General features: G+C 39.3%; 1 protein-coding gene across 24 annotated transcripts in view; it reads left to right on the forward strand.

The window, feature by feature from the left end:
• The window catches only part of rims1a (regulating synaptic membrane exocytosis 1a), a 98213-nt gene that overhangs the window by 47321 nt on the left and 30016 nt on the right, over nt 1–20876 (forward strand). For 21 of the 24 annotated variants that reach the window (XM_032552989.1, XM_032552994.1, XM_032552995.1 and 18 more), the window contains 8 exons: nt 1788–1799; nt 12170–12235; nt 12531–12793; nt 13846–14516; nt 17563–17603; nt 18390–18503; nt 18583–18682; nt 18865–18988. In XM_032552989.1, the coding sequence (XP_032408880.1) occupies nt 1788–1799; nt 12170–12235; nt 12531–12793; nt 13846–14516; nt 17563–17603; nt 18390–18503; nt 18583–18682; nt 18865–18988 (1391 nt within the window). Of the gene's footprint in view, nt 1–1787; nt 1800–12169; nt 12236–12530; nt 12794–13845; nt 14517–17562; nt 17604–18389; nt 18504–18582; nt 18683–18864; nt 18989–20876 lie in introns of those variants that run through there. The other 3 variants (XM_032552999.1, XM_032553012.1, XM_032553009.1) reach the window with 2 other exon arrangements.

The following is a 20876-nucleotide window of genomic DNA, read 5'->3' on the forward strand; positions in this document are numbered from 1 at the left end:
CTGTATATAGAACACAGTACACAGCAAAAAGGTGAACAGGTTCATAAATGCCATTGTTTTGTTTTAGGGGCATTGTAAAGACACACAGCTGTTCACAAAATCAAAATACTGTACATCGGATTGGGCCTCAGGTGTTGGAGCTCAGGTGGAGGTGATGAGCCGTGGCGGTATGTGTGTCACAGTGGTTAAAATATACCACATTCAAGAACTGTGTGTGTTTCTGCATGCCTCCACCCATGTGCGAGCTGTGCATGAATCGGTGTGACCCGAGCTAGGCCTGGTAAAGGTTAATTGGGCATTAGGCTGAGCTTTGGACTGAGGGGGTGGTCTACTACTCTGTCTTGGTCTCCCAGGGGTCCGGAGGTGCCCTATAAGCAACACAGCGGGGTGTGTGCGTATTTGTGTGTGTGTGTTAACAGGAAGCGAGTCTTCTTTTTAAAGAAGTGACGGTCTGTGTCTGGCCTCCTTCCCCACATTACCGGTGTGGCATTTAATGACCTCTCAAAGGCACAAACGCACACATCTAAAAGTACATCCTAATTAGTTGTCGGGAGTGTTCAGCTGTGGGGTTCGGTCAGGTGGAGGAAGCCGCTGCAACCACTGGGAGAGTAAATTTAGCAAACCAACACGCCTACAAGGAAGATAAAACCATAGACAAGGCAAATTAAGCCTCATCATTCTGAATACAGTCACTAAAAAACATTTGACTAATTGATCGTCATTTGATTAATTGATCGTCATTTGACTAATTGATCGTCACCTCTACAAAAGCAGAGAATTTGGTGGTTTATAGCAAGAATCTGTATGTTAGCACAAAGCCAATTAGTGTTATCTATCAATCTGTCAGGGGTCATAAGGTCATTTACAAACTCTTTGAAGTCCCTCATTCTAAATAAATAAACATACTCAGACTGGATGAGGTGTTGCTGTGGTGACAGTGTGCTGATTTCATGGGTGGTACAGTTGGTAGCGCTTCTGTTGGTTGGGTCGTTCCTATCTCCAGAAGTCAAAGGTCGATAGGTGGGGTCCAGGTCACCAATACAGACACATAAAATACAAACAAAATCACACAGACACAAACTCATAGCTAAAGACACTTTACTCAGTTAACTTAATAGTCATTTTTTGGGCTGTGGGAGGAAGTCGGAGTACCTAGAATTTACAGAATGACACCTGGCTGGGATTTGAACCCTTCTTGCTGCAAAGCAGCGATGCCTTTTCACAGTGGAGCGATACTGCTCCAACATTCAGCATGCTTGATTTAAAAAACAACAAAAACAAAGTCTGACCTCTGATATTTATATTCAGCCCTCTCTACTCTGATACCACTAAATGAAAACCATTGTATCTAAATGCTGTCAGAAATAACCGAATTTGGAAGTAATCTATTTCTGTGCGTAAGTTAATTTCAGTATAAATACATCTGGGCACTCTCCCAATCCAGTTTTTATGAAAGAATGGAAAGACAAAAAAAACTTCAGCACTTGGGTGATGGCAGCATTATTCCGTTTGATGCTTCTCATTAGGAGGAACAGGGAAGTTGTTCTTAGGAAGATGGATAAACCCCAACATGGAGCAAACCAGCTATGTTGCAAAAATGACAATAAAATATAGAAGTTTCTGACTGTATCATGACAAAATGTGTATGAATGGTTTCACACGCCACCATATTACGCAGTTCATTTCTGGCAGGGGAAGTAAGAGTTCTCTATGCTTTTATTTCATTCTTACTTACATTTTTTACTCTCTTTCTATTTTTTCTGCATGCCTGACTGACCGGGCTTCAGGAGGACAAAGTGGTGAGTGCTGTTTACCTCATGGCTCTTTGACCTGGAACATATTCACTTGTATATTGTAACCCATGTCCCTTCTTATGCTCATTGCCCTCACTACAAGCCATATACTGTAAATGTATCCTTCCAGAAATATTTGATGGCAATACTTGTTTTGTTGCAAAGTATGCTGGTTCCATGATAGGAGCTCAGAGGGGATTTCCTTTCAAACTTTATCATTATTTGAGTACAGACGAATAAGTTATTGCTATTTTCTAACGCTGTTTGCTAAACTTCAAGTTTGTAAATTAGAGAGACTTTCTAGGAGAATGTGTCTGCATTAAATGTAGCGGTAAGTATAAAATCTGAATGGAGAGAAGGCAGCTCTGTGTTTCAGACTCGATGACCGTTATTGTTGTCTCCTTTCTTGACCAAGATGCTACGTTTCCAGTTCAGCTTTTAAAAGCTGAATCCTTTAGCCTCAGAGCGCTGCTACAAACTTTCTCAGCTTTGACTGTAGTGGCTGCAGAGAGCTCCATGCTCCTGGCTGCAGTCTGTTTGTGTGGACTCTGCTGTTCCAGAGGATTAGGCCGACAGCGCCGTCATCCTCGCTGCAGGGCAGGAGATCCAGGTGGTTCGGGCAGAATGAGGTCTCCTACACGGTTAGCGCTGCTTCATTGATCTGAGACAACGACTCCAATCCGGTGGTTTGCTGTTGCCTCTAATCAATTAACTTCCCTCTTGAGACAGTTTATTTTTTGCAACGAAATCTGACCTTTTGACATTTTAATCATGTTCCTCGCTATTTTCCCTGTGTGAATGCAAAAGGCTAAATGTCACTCATCATTGGCAAACTATTTGTTTTGATGATAACCTGATCCCACAAATCTGAGTAGATTGAGCTGCAGAAATGTCTTTACTATGCTGGAGAGAGATTTATGGAAAGGAAACCCTCTTTCAGTTCTTGGTTTTTAGGTATCAGAACATGATAAGTTTAATCCAGTATTTAAAAGGCTGTACAAGGTTGACCTCTAATGGATGAAAACACACAACAGATCATCACTGTTATTTATTAAAAAATACAGTGTACACCCCTATTGCTGCTAATCAAACAGTCAAGCAATTGTTGCTGCCTATTAATCTGCAAAGGGTTTGTAAAGTAATTTGAAAACAACTTGAAGTCAGTTGCTGTACACAGAAAATATTCAGAAGTGGAAATCATTTGACACAAATGCCGGTCTTCTCAGAAAATCCTAACAAATCTATTCCAAGTTACAGACTATGTACTAAAAATGTCTATAGAACTCGTCCTAGTTAGCATGTTGACTGGTAAAGTTCAGAAAGACTGAACAGGAGAGTCTGTTTTCTCCTAACAATCATGGTTTCTAAGTGAACTACAACATTATGTTGAGAGAGAAGAAAACACAACATGTCAGTACAAAAGAAAACTTACATCAACTATTAAACACTGTGGGGGAAGATTGATGATCTGGGCTTGGATCTTGGCACCTGACAGTCGATCAAGAACTTTTCTGTATAGGAAGTGATTCTTGGGTCAAATGTGAAACCATTTAGCTGACAGCTGGAGATTGACCCAAACTGCAGAAAAATCTACAAGAAAACAGCTAAAATCTAAGATAACAGGCAGCTCTTATTTAATTTTTAATTTTACAAATGATTTTATTAGTTGGTATACTTGTTTGTTTATGTGTATCTTTTCCATTTTGTCTTAATCTGAATATATATTCTTGAGGAAAGTACTTAAATAATTGACCTAAACCTGGAGGAAAAAGAAAACCCCAGATGTGAAAGGTGTATATTTTTCTCACAGCTGCACCCTGGTTAAGCAAGACTCTAAGAAAATGATACATCAGGATTATTTGGATACCGTAGTATCCAAATAACCTGCTCTACCGCTGGGTAGAGCAGTCTACCCAGCGGACATGCTTTTAACACCTTCCTCTACTTCTATACTTGTGTCAGGTTGAGAACCTTCCTTGGCCTTGGCTGCCTGCCCTAAAATGAGCTGCCAAATGGGCACTTTGATGATTCCTGGCCCGGCTTGAACAACATTGCTCTCCAGGATTGCTTTGTTGTGCTGTACATAGCAGTCCCACTCCCTTGCTGAAGCTTGGTACAGCAATCACTGGCTCCAAAAGTGAATAGTTTTGGCAGAACTGGGGCCTTATGTAGCTCTGGCCGCGTAGCAAGACAGCAAAACAGGTTGATTTACTGTTTGACATGGCTTCATTAAATTACTGCAGGAATGATTAATCGTTCCTTGCAGCACTGCTGAAAAGTTGCTCAGGATGCTTTTTTCACTGCAAAAAAAACTAAACTCTCAATGGTAATGAAAAGTGGTGAGAAACTGAGTGAATTTGTGCTAAAAGACTAAAACGAACTCTCACTTAACAGTTCTTTAATTTGAGATGGTACTGACATTAATAAATTCAATTTACTGAATGAAATTGAATGAAATAATTAATCATAAAATGTACTGATGTCACAGAAGCATGGTTGCTAAAACATCTAATCTCTAAATCACGTAGGCTCTCTGCAGCATGAACTGAATTTGACCTGAGCTTAAATTTTTCTGTTAAGGTCTGTATGGGAAGCAGAAAGTACCACTACTAAAAAGTGCTGATTTGGTACATTTGACATGCACGTAATGCGAACGGCTCAAATCTGACACCAGCGATCCATTAAATAGTTAAAAAATAAGTGGAATTGTATTTTATGAAACTACTAGATGGAGAGTTTAAGCAATCATATCAAGTAAGAGATACATTTTCTAAAACATTCGACAGCAGAATAAAATGTCTATTCCGACATTGATATTTTTCAGCAACAAGTTTTCCGTTATCCACTTCTGCTCTGTCAATAAACGCCTACTTTCAAGTATTCCTAGATGTTTAACCCATTCATTTATCACATAGATATTCTTAACTGGACATCATGTTAACATAGTTATATATCCCAACCTTTGCCCCCTGGGGGTCGTTTATGGGGTCAGAGACTCAGTCTGTCATGCTTTCTTCAGCTGGTTCAGAGGAGTGCAGGGCTGGGTGAAAGGATGAGCTTTTAAGTATTTCTGTGGCAAAACTTAGTCTTGAACCATGAGACAAATGAGCAATGAATCCCCAAACATGCTTCTATAGCCTTTATGCTTGTGTAAATGTGTAACTATTGATCAAGGTCCAGAGGGATTAATGGCTTGGTGCCGTTTTGTGTCAGGGTTTTGCACAGCAGAAAGGCTGGGCGATGTGTCATCTGCTGTTAATGCCACACCACTCCATGATTACTATTGATCGGCAGTCTTGCGAGCTGTATCTGTCTTCACGTCCGTCTCTCATTGACTAGCCTTAAGGGTGTCATCTCTCTCTCAGTTGTTGCTGTACACACCCTTTTGAGAACAACACACACACACACACACACAGAAAAACCCCAGTTTGTGTCTATATGCACAGAAAAGAACAGACTGTGGTGCACAGATGGGAGATGTCCACAGTTTTGTTGTCAAATTAAAAATTTTTTTCACTTTAGTCTTATGTTCATCATGCAGTTACAATGTCAGATTAGTAACCGTTACAGTTTTTGCCTTTTTTGTTGGATTTGAAGTTTAGTTTCTTTCAAGTTCTGATTTTCTGTGATTTTTTTATTAGTTTAGGATTTTGCTGTTTTTTTAGAGCTCACTTTTGGTTAGTTAGGTGTCATTCCTATTACATCCTCTCTTAGTTTTTCACATGTAGTTAATGAGTCTCACCTGATCTTTGTCACAGTAGTCACCCTCCTCTGTGTTTATATGCCTGGTTTGTGTTGAATCTTGTCAAATCCTCACCCATTTTCATGTCCCAAAGGTTTGTTTTCCAAGTTTTTTATTATACATTCCGCTAAAGTTTAAGTATAATCTTGTCTCCAATGACCACAAGTAAGAGTTGGACTGTTGATGTCCAAATAAACAGAGAGCTCAACTTTTGCATCAGTTATTTCTTGACATGGACTACACCGTTATTACTGCAGACAATGTTTCTTTTGCTCAATCCTATCATCACTTTTGAAGAAAAAGTGACGATGAAACCAAAACACTGCAATAAGTGAACAAAGAGAGCCTTTCCCTAAATGTCATTATGGTTAACAGCTGGTGACATGTTCTATTTATTAAAAGAAAAAAAATCTGCAAATACAATTATCACTGTCCATAAATAGGTATTTTTTTGAGAATGATAAACAGCATTAAAACGAAGCTGGAGCTGATGACTTGTTTCTGTGTCGGTGAAGAATATGAAACATTACCACAGCGTTAAGTGGTCCAGTTGCTCACTTCAGCTGTAAATATGACTTCTGAGGTTCATATGAAAGCTTTGACATGCAAGCCAATGTGTGCCGCTCTTTGTAAGACCAGTATGTCTTGGGTTACTGTACAAATACTGTCCGCTTGGGACAGCCAAGCAGACTGTATTCCTGCTGAGACGCTTTATTTGTGTGTGAGCTCTCTGTAGTTGAGCCTGTGTTGTTGAGTGTATATATATATGGTGTGTGCTCGTGTGTGCTCTGCTTTGAGCACCGAGCTGCGCTGATATAGTACCTCATTAGCTGCTGTGGGCACTAATCTCCTTTGTGGCAGTTTTTCATCCTTAGTGCAAGATTTATGGATGTTCTCGGTTGCACTTTTCTGCATATCGCTGCTGCCATGCATCATGCTCCCATTGGCGGATGCTACTGTCTGATCCCGCCCCTTTTGAAGTCCCCTTTCATCCTTTGAAACAAGCATTGAATGGTCTCATCTGATAAGTGATAGGTATTTTCTCAGCCTATATAAAAAGAACCACAAACAACCTTACTTAGTTTTCAATCAAACTCTTACAAGAGCTGAGAAGCCACAGAGAACCAGCTTCTACAAGCCGTTTACCGTGCGTTCTGCCATCCTGGTGCAGCAGCTTGTCTTTTATTAGCAGGAAAGGGAGTGAATGGAATGTGGGAGAGGGATCTTGACAGCAGGGAGGGCTATCCTGAAACAAGGAAGGGGAAACACAAAAACTAAATTCTACACGCAGACAGTTTTACAACTAAGGAGTATCTCAGGAAGATCTCCTAAAGAAGATTTAGGGTGTATTCAGACCAACCCAGAATTAGAGTCCTGAATCAGACTCTAATCCATTTGTCTAGGAATTCCGAGTTTTTGGGGAGGTCTGAATGCATATTTGAATTCCAAAATGTACTGAAAAAACAGACTCTGATCCGCCTGAAAACCTAGGTCTCGGTCCGGTTGAAATGGACTCTAAAACGGTAGAAAACCTTTCTGAATGCAACCTGACTAGAGACCATTCCTAAAGTAGGAAATGGACTATAGCGCGGGGCATTCTGGGTAAATACAACCAAAATAAATGCACGTTTCCACCATTAGCGAAAAAAAATGGCCTGTGGTCAGACGTGGAGTGAAGAGGAGGTAAAGGCCACAGATAAAATAGAAATCCTAAAACTCCTCGCAGCTCCATTTTTGTTTACAGAAAAGTACTTGCACTCTTCAGAGGTTTTTGTGTCTGATTCCTTCAGTAGTTCTTGGTGCATTTAGTTTTAGCCGTTTTACTCAGTGCAGTTTGAATGCGAACTACAATTCTGAAAACGTACCAAATGTTGCAATTTTAGTCCCCAATCGAACCGAGTCTACCGGACTATCCGGTCTGAATACACCCTAAGACACCGCCTGCAACAACATGCTCGAGGTTAAGGGAAAGGTTAGTTATGTCTTACACCCAGTTTATCAAGTTCCTTTTCTCCAGTTCATCAAGTTCCTTTTCATTTAAACCTTTAAATGAAAAACAACCTAGTAATATAAACTACTACTGTAAGAGTGATAACAAAATATTATAATTCTAACAATAAGCATCAGTGCTACAAAACCTTTGTGTCTTAATTGCAATGATAGTGGGTCACAGTGCAACTACACAATATCTGATTATTGTGCTTTAAAAGACTGATTTATGCATATTATAGCACGTTAATGTAGACTGTGGTGAACAGGGGAATTTAAATTAGAATTATTAGTGAGAAGTAAGGATTTTGTTTTATTTCAATATTTTAAAAAAAATTTTAACCACAAGAGGATGTAAATATATTTGTGACTCATGTTAATTAAAAAAATAACAGACCAACTTGCAATGTCAAGCCTTGTCCCTAAATGGGTAAAAACTATTAAAATTATTTTCCTCATCTACACTGCAGAGATTCTACAACTACTTTCTGATTAATTGAGTTAATTATCATCTATAGAAAATTCTTAATCAGTTGATTAGTCGATGTGCTAAAAAGGAAAATAAAACAAGACGGTGACATCAAGACTAAGGTTACACACCGAGTCCTGATGGAACATTGGACATTCCACAAAACTGATCCCGATACACGTGTACTATTTATAACGGAAGTGCGTCAGAAGTGACATATTTCAAAAATGTGAGGATTTGCTCTTCCAAACCATTTTCTGATTGACTTGCATTTTCAATACAATCTCAAAGGCAGCAGAGATTTTTAAAAGACATGTTTTTCTAAAGGTGCTTGTCTGATATAAAGGCCTTATTCATTTCATCAAAAGAGAATTAACTAAATCCTAAGTTCTGTTGCTACAAAGTCACAAATGATCTACTTTTCCTAGAAACAAGACAACCAAACAGACTTTATAAAACGACTGCTGGATTATTCATTTGTATCTCAGAAGCGATGGGACAACTGTGCACAGTCATGCTCCTCGACTGATACGTTTACGCAGATGAACATGCACAAACGCATGCGGAAGCAGCGGGAAGTAAACACACACTCAGGGGTTCGGTGTCCTAGTTTCCGTCTGTGGAGAAGCCATTCTCTCTTGCTCACTGTTCTCTCCTTCACTCATAAACTCATCTTGCGGTTTGGGGCGAGAGGGCGCGGGGGGGGTTTGTCCCACTGTGGTCATGTGATGCATTGCTTCTGCTGTTGGAGATGTTATACGTTTGGAAAAAAAGCAGTCATTTGATTTGTGGATGCATGTATCATTGCCCATATGCTTATATTTTTTGACAGCATACTTGTTTTTTTTGTTTATGTGAAGAAGCAGCTTATATGTTTGGGTGAATGTGTGTGTGTGTGGGGCGTGCGTGTGTGTGTGCTTGCTGTCAAGCAGCTCTGTTTCACCATCAGAGTGTGATCTAATTCAAGGATTACCATGAGATTAAGTGAGTCTCTTAAACAAAGGAACAGCTCACTACTCCAAATCTCTGCCTGTTTGTTCAGTCACATCACAAAGCTTTCAATAAGGGTAAAATATATTAGCTCTGGCTTGTGTTGTGTTTCCTACTGGATCAGAAAAACTCTACAAATATTATCACTCAGTGCTTTCTTAGCACCAAAGTTCAATCTTCAACTATAGACTCTTCAGCATTGCGGACATCCAAATCATCCTTTTCTTAATTATTTTTATTTTTAACTATGCATCATATACAGTATCTACCTGGCACTCTGTTGCTCATTTCTGTGTTTTTAGCACCTTCAGTCTTAATTCACATCCCACCTTTTAAAGGTTGTGTTTTGCTCACACTTCCTTCGTCACTGCAGTTTTAGTCACGATAGGATTTTTTGTTGTTGTCAGAATTCAGGACTTGACTGTAGCATCACATCCACAAGGTGACGGTACTTTATCTTTCCCCCAATTTAGATCTCCTCATTCCAGTTTGGAAATAAAAGTGAAAAACTCACTTACATTCCAACATGGAAAAATCTTATGATGCAATATTTCTGTTTAGTCAGCAATTTTGATGGCCAGTTTGGATTGTATCTGCTTGGGAGAAATCTTCAACTTCACAAATTCAATTTTAATTTTGTTTAGTTCTCATTTGAAAAATATAAATTTCCAACATTTAAGCAGAAACAAAAACATTTAAGTTAGATTTCCAGGCAGATCTGCGATAGATTTTTTTCTTTACTCAGAAATTGTAAATAAAGCAAAAAAGTTCTGCTAAAAATCTGGAATAATAACTTTTATTTAACTAGATAATAAACCTCATTATGATCTAACATCTCTTTTTCAAGTGGGACCTGGCAAGATAGTAGTATCGTTTACAAGTATCAGCATTTACATTCAATCAGAGAAATAGATTTGTTTAATTTTACAAAAATAATAAAAACATGACTATCACAATCAGTGATGGTGATAGTCATCACCATCACTGATTGTGATAGTGATGACTATCGCTATCACTATCACAGAGTTAACAAAACTCTTCTTCAGTTTCTTTCTGCAGTGCTTTGAATTAACCAAGTCATTTTCTCTTGTCAATTTAGACTTGCTGAAAGTGAAGATTAACATGTTTCTGTGTGAGATTTATGGTTTTTGTAGCCCAAAACGTGTTGATGAGTAACTTTTGCTCCTTTAAACCACCAAAGCACCAAAGGAATCCAGTTGATTCCTGAAGAATGCCTTCAGTATCCTGCATCCGTAGACTCACACCGCTCTGTCGGCCTGGCTGCCGTCCACCTTGTTGGTCCGGCTGCAGAAAAATCACAGATTGGTGGATGCTTTCACCAAAGCTATAACGTCCCACATAAGGTGGTGTTTTGCTTTCTTTGTTGAGTGTCTCTATGTGTGTGTGTATGCACATGTTTTCGCTCTCTCCCCGGTGGTGCTGGGGTGTTTGGCAGGATAAATATAGCTGCGTTGGTGTAAAGCTGTTTTCTCCTCGGCTTTTGTAGCTTTAATCAAAAGCAATTTGGAGGACGGAGAAATGGAAGGGGAAAGCAGGGGTGAGAAAGGAAGAGAAAGGAGGGATGGAAAGAGGAAGAGATGAGTATTTTATTTTAGCTCTCTTTAAAGAGTCATCGGGGAGTGTTCAGGAGTAATGAGAACCCTGGTGGCTGCAGGAGTGGAACTGATTCTCCCATCCTCAGGCTCAGCTTCTCAGTATCTTTATTTCGCACCCAACCTCACATCCTCAGTCCATCTATACTTCCTCACTGACTCAGAAAGCTGCACAGATCTCTGAGCCTCAATTTTCCATTTTTTTCAATACGTCCAGGTCCACTGAGCAGAACAATCAGATGGTGATGGTGATGCACAGGAAGCAGGCCTTGCAAAACTTGAACAGGATAAAAATGTCCCATGATAAAGTCATGCTTTTTGCACACACAAAACATCATCTGCAAGCTTTACTTTCCAAAACTGTAAAGCTTGGGAAGGAACGACAAAACATTTGGTGGTCACACGACCCAGGCGCCTTTCACTCATTGAGTTGAACGTGACTCCAATGTCTATCAAAATATTGTGGAGCTGAGCCATCTGAAGGCTGGTCCAAACTGAGTCACTAACGATCCCAAAAATACAAGGACAATTGCTATAGAAGGGCTGAAGAAGAAGTAATAATCATTTTTGCAATGGTCAAGTCAAATTCCAGACCTCAATCTGAGTGAACTGATGAGATGGGACCTTCAGAGAGTTTTGCAGAAACAAATCAATGAACTGAAGCAACATCTGAAATAGTGCTGGACAAGAAGTCAATAACAACATATATTGTGATAAATGCATCAATAGATAACACGTCCAATAAAATATTAAATAATTTCACTGAACTCCAATCCAGAACTGAACAGCATTCTGGGGGATGTAGGCAGAGGAGCTACTGAAGCATCCACAAGCAGCTAAGAAAGGTTGGTGGCATCAACTCACGCACTCACGCTTTGGTTACCTAGTAACAACGTGTTGAGTAACATGCGCAGCAGCAGTTTCATGTTTTGCCACCGTGCCTCATAATGACTTAAAACTAAAGAGAATGGTGTGGAGTGAAAGGAGTTTGAGAGGAAATTGTGATTAAAACAGGAACTGTCAAATCGCCGGTTTGGTAGGATTTCAGGTATTTAAAACAAAAGTGAATCAATAATTTTTTATCGACTGATATGAAACCAATATGGTGATATGTTTTTCAGCCATTTCTCAACTAATCTAAAACTTCTCCACAACGACGTGAGAGTCACATAAACTCAAACCTCTGCAGGATGTTGGATTGTGGGGTGGATTTGATTTTCCACACACAGCTTTTCCATTTTTATCATCATCTGTGTTTAATAAACAATAACAGGTCAATACAGAAACCTTGACATTGATCTTACTTTTTACCATGACTGTAACAGGAGTGCTTGTGTTTCTACAGTAGCTGTTTCTGTCATAGATTGTGGACACACAGCAAACATTTCATCTTTTCATCTTCAAATTAGCCATTAAAGTACCATAAGTGCTTCAAAAAATAAATACGAATTTGGACATTCCTCTGCGCTCTGCAGCCAGTGTATAGTTGGTGTGCATATGTGCAATGACAGAATTAGAAAGAGAAATGGAGATATTATTTTGACAGTAATCCTGTTGTCCTTTAATTTAACAGTTGGCTCCATGTTCCTTATTTTGTGGCCAAAGGCAGCCCACAGTGGGAGAGGCAAGCTGCTCTCTGGTACGCTTTCCATCATTTCAATCTTAAAAAGCTTCCATAAAAGCATTTCTTTCCCTAGGATGACTCACTGGCATCACTGCAGATCTTTAGGAAGTGTACTGTTCCATTTCCTGTTTCACAGCAATTGAGGCTTGGCCTCAGATGAGTGTGTAGAAAACTAAATGGCTGTTTTCACTTGCTGCAGTACAACAAAGTTTCAAAAGCACCTTCTTATCTAAAGTTCTCTGTAAGGCCTTGTGCCTTATGTTGCTTTATATGATCTGATTGTCAAATGGCTGACTTCTGTGTTTTGTAGGTGATATGGGTGTGCAATAACTGCAGAAAGCAGCAGGAGATCCTTACCAAGCCAGGCGACTGGTTCACTGGTCCCCCAGGGAAGCCCTCCGGTCTCGGTTCTGCTGTCAGCGAGCCGTCTGTGTGCCAAGTGTCTCTGGATAAACTGAGATCTCGCTCCCAGGCACCCACAGGCTCAACAGGGACAATTCAAGACCGAGCGAGTACGCTGGGGACCGCGCCGGGGACAGACGCTCGGTCACTTAGTGAGCCACCTCGGGACAGGTAAGATAAAGGACCAAACCTGAGAGAGGCTTTCCAATAAAAGTGTCAGAGAGGATTGCATGTTAGGTTTTATGTGTTTGAGTTATGGCTTTTCTCTTAAATTGAACAATAGTTGAAGTGGATGCACAGAAAATATCAATCAAATCTTGTCTGTTGTATTATCTGAAACTGGATTTGGTAAATATCTGGAATAGATTCTGTAGGGAAAGTCAAACAAGATGGGTTTAATTCATCCTCTCTCCCACACATTCTTATGGCTTCCAGTAGATAAAACTTGTCAGGAAGTTTCTCAAATGCGCTTTGCAATCTCCAAACCTCTTTCCTGAGGTTAAGGAAAATGACACTGGTTGCCAGTGACAAATGATCTAAATTTCTGCTATTTATGTGAAATAACTTAGTGATAAAGTAAAAAAGAAAAGTATAGTCATTTTGGTCCTATTTAATAAATGGCCAGTAAATGATGATCTAATCCCAATTTACATACGTAGGTCCATCTGTTCTGCTAGGGCTGGACTATATGGCTGAAAAACGTATTAAAATTTAAATGTTTCATATCAGTTGATATTGATAATAATTGATTAGTTTTTTGTTTTGAATATAGGAAATACAGCTATACTGGTGGGACAATCTTTAGTGTTTTATCCACAGTTTTCACTCCATTCTGTTATTTTTAAATAGCTAAGAGGTATGGCGGCTAAACCTGAAACTACTGCTGCGGTAGTTACTCAACAGGTTGTTGCTAGGTAACCAAAGAGTGAGTGAGTTGCTAGGTAACCATAGCATGCGTGAGTTAGTTGATTTCACCAACCTTGCTAGGCTGGCCATGAGAGTTTAAGCAGCTAAAGCCTCTCCTCTGCCTACATCTCCCAGGATGCTGTGTGGTTCTGGATTGGATTTCAGTCAATATTTTAGATTGAAAGTCAGCATTTTACTTTTTTGTTTGAAATAGACATGTTTTAATATTACAACATTGTGTCTTAGAGGGTTAAATAGTTATCCTAGTAATGATGTTTAGTTTCTTTGGTTAATACAAAATGTCACTTGCTCCTCAGGAGAAATGGACGCGGAGGCAGTGGGACGGGTCGGGGGGAGCGGCGGTCAGGCCATCCGAGGCTGCAGACCCAGGTCTCCATGGACCGGGACCTTCGAGGGGAGCGCAAGGAAGGCTGGCAGCTGTCAAAGGGGCGGTCTCTGGAGCACGACCCTGTGGGAGGAGGCGCCAGCGTTAGAAGGACAGGGGAGGGCGGTTATCAGCAGGTGGGCAACAGCGGGGGTCCCCTTCGACAAGCGGAGCCTTTCCCTTCAGGAGGCAGGGGTCAGGCTGTGCCGGGTCGAGGCACGGGGAGCGCTACAGGCGAGGTCGGGGACACTACTCGACCTGGACAGAGGACGGTGGGCGGGACACCGGCCGTTTCACAGAAAGCCCCTCCTCCTGAACTCAGAGTACCTTCAGTTTCGGGACCTGAAACGGGTCTCAGCCCGGGTGCCGGGGTGAAACGGACCAAGCGAGACAAGGCTGAAAGCATGCTGCGCAATGATTCGCTAAGCTCCGACCAGTCCGAATCTTTGCGGCCGCCTCCGCCACGACCCTACAAGTCCAAACGAGGGCTGGGGTCCGGGGGGAAGAGACAAACTTCTGTCAGCAGTTCGGAGGAGGAAGGTGGAACTACACCAGAGTACAGCAGCTGCGACGACGCTGAGATCGAAAGCATAAGCGAGAGAGGTGAGATGTTAAAATTTCTAAAGTCTCTGTTTAGTCACATGAAATATCTGTCATAACCCATCCTACAAAATACTCTATCTAAAACATAAAGATGGTTCATCGTAATATTTCTGTTTTTGTTGTTTGATGAATTGATAATAATATGGATGAAATTTGTTTAAAAAAATTAAGCAAAAAACCAAAGCCTTCTCATTTTGCCTTTTCAGCAGTTTTACTTTACTCCATTCCTCCCCTTTCATTTTTTGTGAACTGTGTCTACTTTATTAATTGCTGTAACTTGTTCCCTTGAAGAGAGCTTTCACCAATATTCTAACAGTTTGCAACCTGAACAGTCAGGGGAAAATTGTAAACGTGTCTCATTTTCCTTGTTTGCAGATGGTTTGTTGGATGCATGATTGGTTATAATCCGTCTTATAGATACAAACCTGCAGAGTCATCTGTTTAAAATGTTTAGGTGATTGTAGACTTGATATTCCATCCATTAGTGACACAGATATTTGAATTGAGAACATAAAAGAATGGTAATGTATTTTTGTAAACTAATAGACAAATTTCCTTCTGAATTTAAGTTTAGAACATTTAATGAGAATGTGCAGCTTCTGATAAAACCAAAAACCAAAGATTTCTGACCTTGGTGGTGGTGATTTCCATCATCCATTTGTTCGCCCATCCGTCATCTTCCACTTAATCCGGGTTCGAGTCGTGAAGATGTCCTGCTAATTAAAATGACAGGAGAGACCTGATCCTGTGGCAACCATAATGGATCCCCTCGACACCTTGACTCCGTCTGATTTACTTCTTATGATTCTTATTTTATTTTAGTAACGCCTTTCTGCTCACTTTTCCCTCTTCTGTGATTATGAAAAACATACGTGTAAAATACACAAGTCACAGCTGATTCATGAATGCTACAACGTGTTTCTTGACAACAATATGTTTACAAAATTTTCACAACACTGCAACAATTTTCTTTATCAACACCTGAGGCATTTGAATGAGTTTAAGTAGGTCTCTAAAAGTTGGGCTTTATCTGACTGAATTGACAGTTTCTTATGTTTTTCATACTTTTATTCTTAAGGTTTGTTGATTTTGATTTATTTTTTCTATTGGATATTCAGTTGAGACTTTGATTATGCCACACACTCAAGTTAATTTGGCTTACTTCAAAAAGTGCAATTTGCACACTAAAACAATGGCATTTTTGTCAACTTTCACCCAGGGTTTTCCCCATTATGTTTTTTTTCTCTCAACTCAACAGAATGCAAAATGTGTGCATCCAAACTCTAACTCACTCCTGTCATATTTAAACTCTAACTAAACTAAAATATATCTTTAAAAACTTGGAATTAACGACTTTTTAAACCTATAATATCTTTTGGGTTTACATGTTTTAGATGCACCGGATATTTCTTGTTTGAGAGTTAAATCATATGTATACAAAGTGGTGCTGTAGACTCACCCTGTGCCATTGATGAGGCAGAAATCACCACGGCAACCAGCGACTCCGCATTTTCTGAGTTCTTCTAACGTTGGCACTCAGCAGCTTCTTCATTCATTTATTAATTCAGTATGATTGCCACCAACCAATCAGAACATATTAATTCAGAATAAGGCGACAGGCTCTGCAAAATGTTATATTTCCTGTCGAAAAAAGGTGTTCAAAGGAATCTTTCAAAATAAAGTTCAAAATAACATGCTTGCCCTGCTGAAGGTTGTTTATTTTTTCCACAAAAAATCATTTTAGGCTTGAGAAAAGTATGAATTAATTCAAATTTTCAGAACAAAACAAACAGATGCCTTTCATTATTTGTGTATTATTGTTGCTTTGAGAATTTAAGAATTTCTTTTACCAGCATTTTGTGAATATAGGCTTTTTGTCAAATTTACACTCTGTGTGGTATTATTGTAGAAAGTGCATGTTAGCACATGAATCATTTCCTGATTATTTGTCATGTTAAATTGTTCTCATCCTAGCCCAGAGGAGGCGCGGTCTAACATTATGAGCAGTATGGCCATCGGGTGGCTGTTTGGCCTCCATAAATCCCAGGGTTGACCCCATGTGGCCCCATGTCGTTCCACATAACCAGCTGTACATCTGCTTGCTTTAAAACACACTATCTAACCTTGCTCGGTTCAGCTGGGTCATGTCACTGTCCTACCAACTGCTAAAAGCCACTGGGGCTGCTTGCTATGTGTTTCTATGAAAAACAGCTCAAATCATAGACAAAGAAGAAGCTGAATTTAGTTTATACGCACTAAACCGTAGAGTGTATTTATTAAGACAAGATGTGTCTCTTTTTTTAATATTTAAAAATTACATCATCAGACAGACCAAAATATAAAGTTATGTGGAAATTTTTTATTTTAGTGACCAAAATAACATTATTACAAACTAACAAAATTAGGCAATAGAAATTGGAATTAATTTCTATTTAAAATTTTAAATATATGAAACTTTAGCAAAAAAAAAAAAAAAGGTCAGTGTCTGGTGGAATTTTGGTTAAATCGAGCATTCAGTGAAGTTACTCACAGCGAGTAAAGTATGTTACTACTAAATACTAAATAAAATTACTCAAGTAAAAATAAAAATACTCCTAGAAATATTAATAAATAGAAAAAGTTACTCAAGTTTATCCTACTCCTAGTTATTACATTTATTTGTCTACATAAAACATTGTCAACCTTTTTCCAAACCATAATTTGATGACGAAAACTTCACTTCATGCAGTTCTCCTGCTGTCTGACTGTAAATCATTTAGTCAGTATAGTTACCAGTTTTATGTTTGAATAATCGGAGTAACAGCTTTAGACTTTCTCGGGTTCATTGACTAGAGAATGAACCAGAGAATTATCTGGTCTTGTTTTTCTATTCATAGTGACTCAAAATGTCTTACTGTTTTTTATGCATTCTAATCTCATCTCAGACGTAAATATTAAATAAACTTGTCCTTCTCTGTCAGCAGATGCCATGGCTAGGAGCTGCTAGCTTGAGCTAACTCCTATGTCTTCGGTGTGTGAAATCGTGTTTTTTTTTTTTTTGTTGCAGGAGACTGGGAGTGCAATCCACATGACCCCACAGGGTGGCATGTAAGTCACTTCTAGTTTTTCCTTTTATGATAGTTTTTACGTCAACACAATGCTGTTCAGGATTTAAATTTGGGAGCGTTAACTCATCAGGTCATCAGAGGTGCAGGTTAAGTTTGGACTTTTAATAGTTTATTTGAACTGTTCTGTTTTCAGGATGTAATGAAGATACAACAACTTCAATCATTTTAAAAAAATATTAACTGGGGACACAATCCCCTATCCACACAGGGTAACAAAGTGTTGACACATCTGGATAATTTATAATTAGGCACAACTGTTTGAACAAATTCATCTGCAGCTGCAGCTTTTGGATAAGGCTCCAAAAGACTTTTCCAACCTATGTGAATCTTCAGGTCTTATTAGATCTTCTCTGGGTTCTTTAAACTTTTTTTGATTGAGTTTTGGCCAATCCAATAATCTTTTTTTTTTTTTTGCAAAGAGAGATCTGCAATAATGATAACATCTAAGAAGTCAATGACCTTTGGTTTTGAGACATGTCAAGAAAATCCATGTTGCATACTCTTTTACCAAAAGAGTTGGAGTGATATCAACTGAAATCTTGTTTGCTGAACCAGGGAAATTACTAAAATATGCAGGGCAGTGTGCCTTTAAAACACTGAATTAAACTAAAGCTAGCTTGCTGTAGCACATCTTAAAAGCTTTATTTCCATCTCTGTTATAGTCTAGCTTTTTTAAATGATCTTGCAGGTTCCACTAGATTTATGTTGCCAGATGTTTATTATTATCAAAGACTGCCGTCTAAGGTGTGCCGTCTCCATCCTGCAGCATCCTGTAACCTGGCAGCCATCCAAAGAGGGAGACCATCTAATTGGACGAATCACCCTCAGCAAGAGAAGTGCTACCATGCCTAAGGAGGCTGGGGCTTTGCTCGGGCTAAAGGTCAGAGGCTGTCTGCGCAACATGCGGTTGGGAGTTCGGGCTTGAATAACAGCTCCTCGGTGTGTTTTAACCTCTCCAGGTGGTAGGAGGGAGGGTCACTGAGTCAGGGAGATTAGGTGCCTTCATCACCAAAGTCAAGAAGGGCAGCCTGGCCGACGTTGTGGGACATCTCCGAGCAGGTAGATGCCAAACCTTCTCCGCTGTCCTGATTCAACTGTTACGATCTCATAAAAGAAGTTGTATAACCTCCCAGTTTCTTCACACACATGCACACACACAGTTGGCGCTCCTACCTGACACAAAAATAATTTGAACTATAGTTATGATGAGCAATCACGTGGGCATTGACACCTGATTTCAGGGGATGAAGTTTTGCAGTGGAACGGGAAGCTGTTGCCAGGGGCGACCATGAAGGAAGTTTATAACATCATCCTGGAGTCTCAAGCCGAACCTCAGGTGGAGCTGGTGGTGTCCAGGCCTATTGGGTGAGTCTGGAGAGAAACACAAAAACTGCTGACACTAGTTAACATTAGTCTGTGGAGTCAAGACCAAAGTTAATATTTTGAAGCCTCTATCATATAACAGAGAGCAGTTAAAACATTTTTCATCAAGTTTTAAATGCTTTTGTTTTATTAGTCGTCTTTGGTGTTGCGAAGTAGCTATGGCTATAAACAGGCATCAAATTGTCTTGATATATGTTTCTTCTGTCTTTCCCATCAAATAAGCAATAAAAAAAAATCAAAGCCAAAAATATTTAGTTTTGTTGCTACTCTAAACCGCTCTTGACATTCTGGATATCAACGCCTTGGTCAAATCCAGTGTTGTATAGTAACGAAGTAAAAATACTTCACTACTTTACTTAAGTATATTTTGGAGTACTTCATACTTTCCTCGAGTATGAAAATTTTTGATGACTTTCACTTTTACTTCACTACATTTCCGAACTTAATTGCGTACTTTTACTCCGATACATTTTCAATGTGTGGTTTAGTTACTCGTTACAAAAAAGCGAGAGAGAGAAACAAAGTGTTTTGACCCACCTACTGATTAGCAAGTAGGCTACCGAACAAAGTCCGTAGCCTGCTTGCCTGGGCTTGTTCATCACCTCCAATAGGATACACCTGTTTCGCTTCTCCCATTGTTGGGGAAATCAGAAATCAGAACACCGTACAGCGGGTGTGAGGGAGGGACGAACACAGAAGAGTGCTGCCCGCACTGACGCGGCTCAGGGATTACGTGACACGCAGCGCCGTGCCCTATAATGCACTGTAAGCTATGTAATGTGTTTGAGGCAGTTGACCAAAATCCCGGACAATTTTTAAATTCCCCCCGGACATCTTTTTAGGTCTGAAAAGTAGGACATGTCCGGGAAAAAGAGGACGTCTGGTCACCCTAGTTCAATGGGGGACAGAAGCCATAGCGATAGCAATTTAGACTAAATTTAACGAATATAGGAAAGGCATGCAAGTTCAAAACCACAAACCATTAACATGTGCTACTCTTTAAAACTGGAACAATTTATTAGCAGGTTTAATTTTGTCTGCACTTGGTTGGGTACATTATTTTAAGTTTATTTGACAAGTTTACCAAAATATAAGAAATGTCATTCACACTTGCCTTGTTTTACTTTTTACTTGTACTTTTCATTACATTACTTGAGTACATCCATTTTTACAGTAATTTCCATACTTAAGTACAAGACGTTTCAGATACTTTAAGACTTTTACTCAAGTAACATTTCAGTCAGTGACTTCGACTTTTACCAAAGTCGTATTTTGGAGAGGTACTTGTACTTTTACTTGACTCTGAGATTTCAGTACTTTATACAACACTGGTCAAATCTTTCTTTTTTCTTCTGGCAATAATTGGAGGAGCTGATCAGTTTTTTTTTCCTGTTTATCCAACTTAATTTTGTGAATTCTGGAGATTCTTGGATGGTTCCAAATTTCAATTTTCGGATGTTTGAATGATTGATCACTTTGATTTTATCTTGGGGACTTGGTGCGCCTTCATGGTTGAGGATCTGCATCAACTGTTTTTATCTTAAATGCATACTTGTACTTTACAAAGATACATTTAATATTTGGAGTCCTGTGACTAAAAGTATGTGAAAGTGCTGCATGGATGTAAATACTTGACTGCTGTATTTATCTTCTTAAATATGTAAAATGAACACCTGAATTAAATGGACTTCATCGCTGATTACTTTGCATTTGAGAAAATAGTTGATAAATTGTAGTTTAATTGTTTGAGCAAAATGAAATTTTGCCACTTGAAGATACTTATACTCTTGAAAACTAAGAAGTTTTATTTTACATTTAGGCATAAAATCATCTTCTACCTAATCAAATGCATTTTGATTACGTAGAAGTT

The sequence above is a fragment of the Xiphophorus hellerii genome, chromosome 22, assembly GCF_003331165.1.
Source record: "Xiphophorus hellerii strain 12219 chromosome 22, Xiphophorus_hellerii-4.1, whole genome shotgun sequence".
NCBI classification, from domain to species: Eukaryota; Metazoa; Chordata; class Actinopteri; order Cyprinodontiformes; family Poeciliidae; genus Xiphophorus; species Xiphophorus hellerii.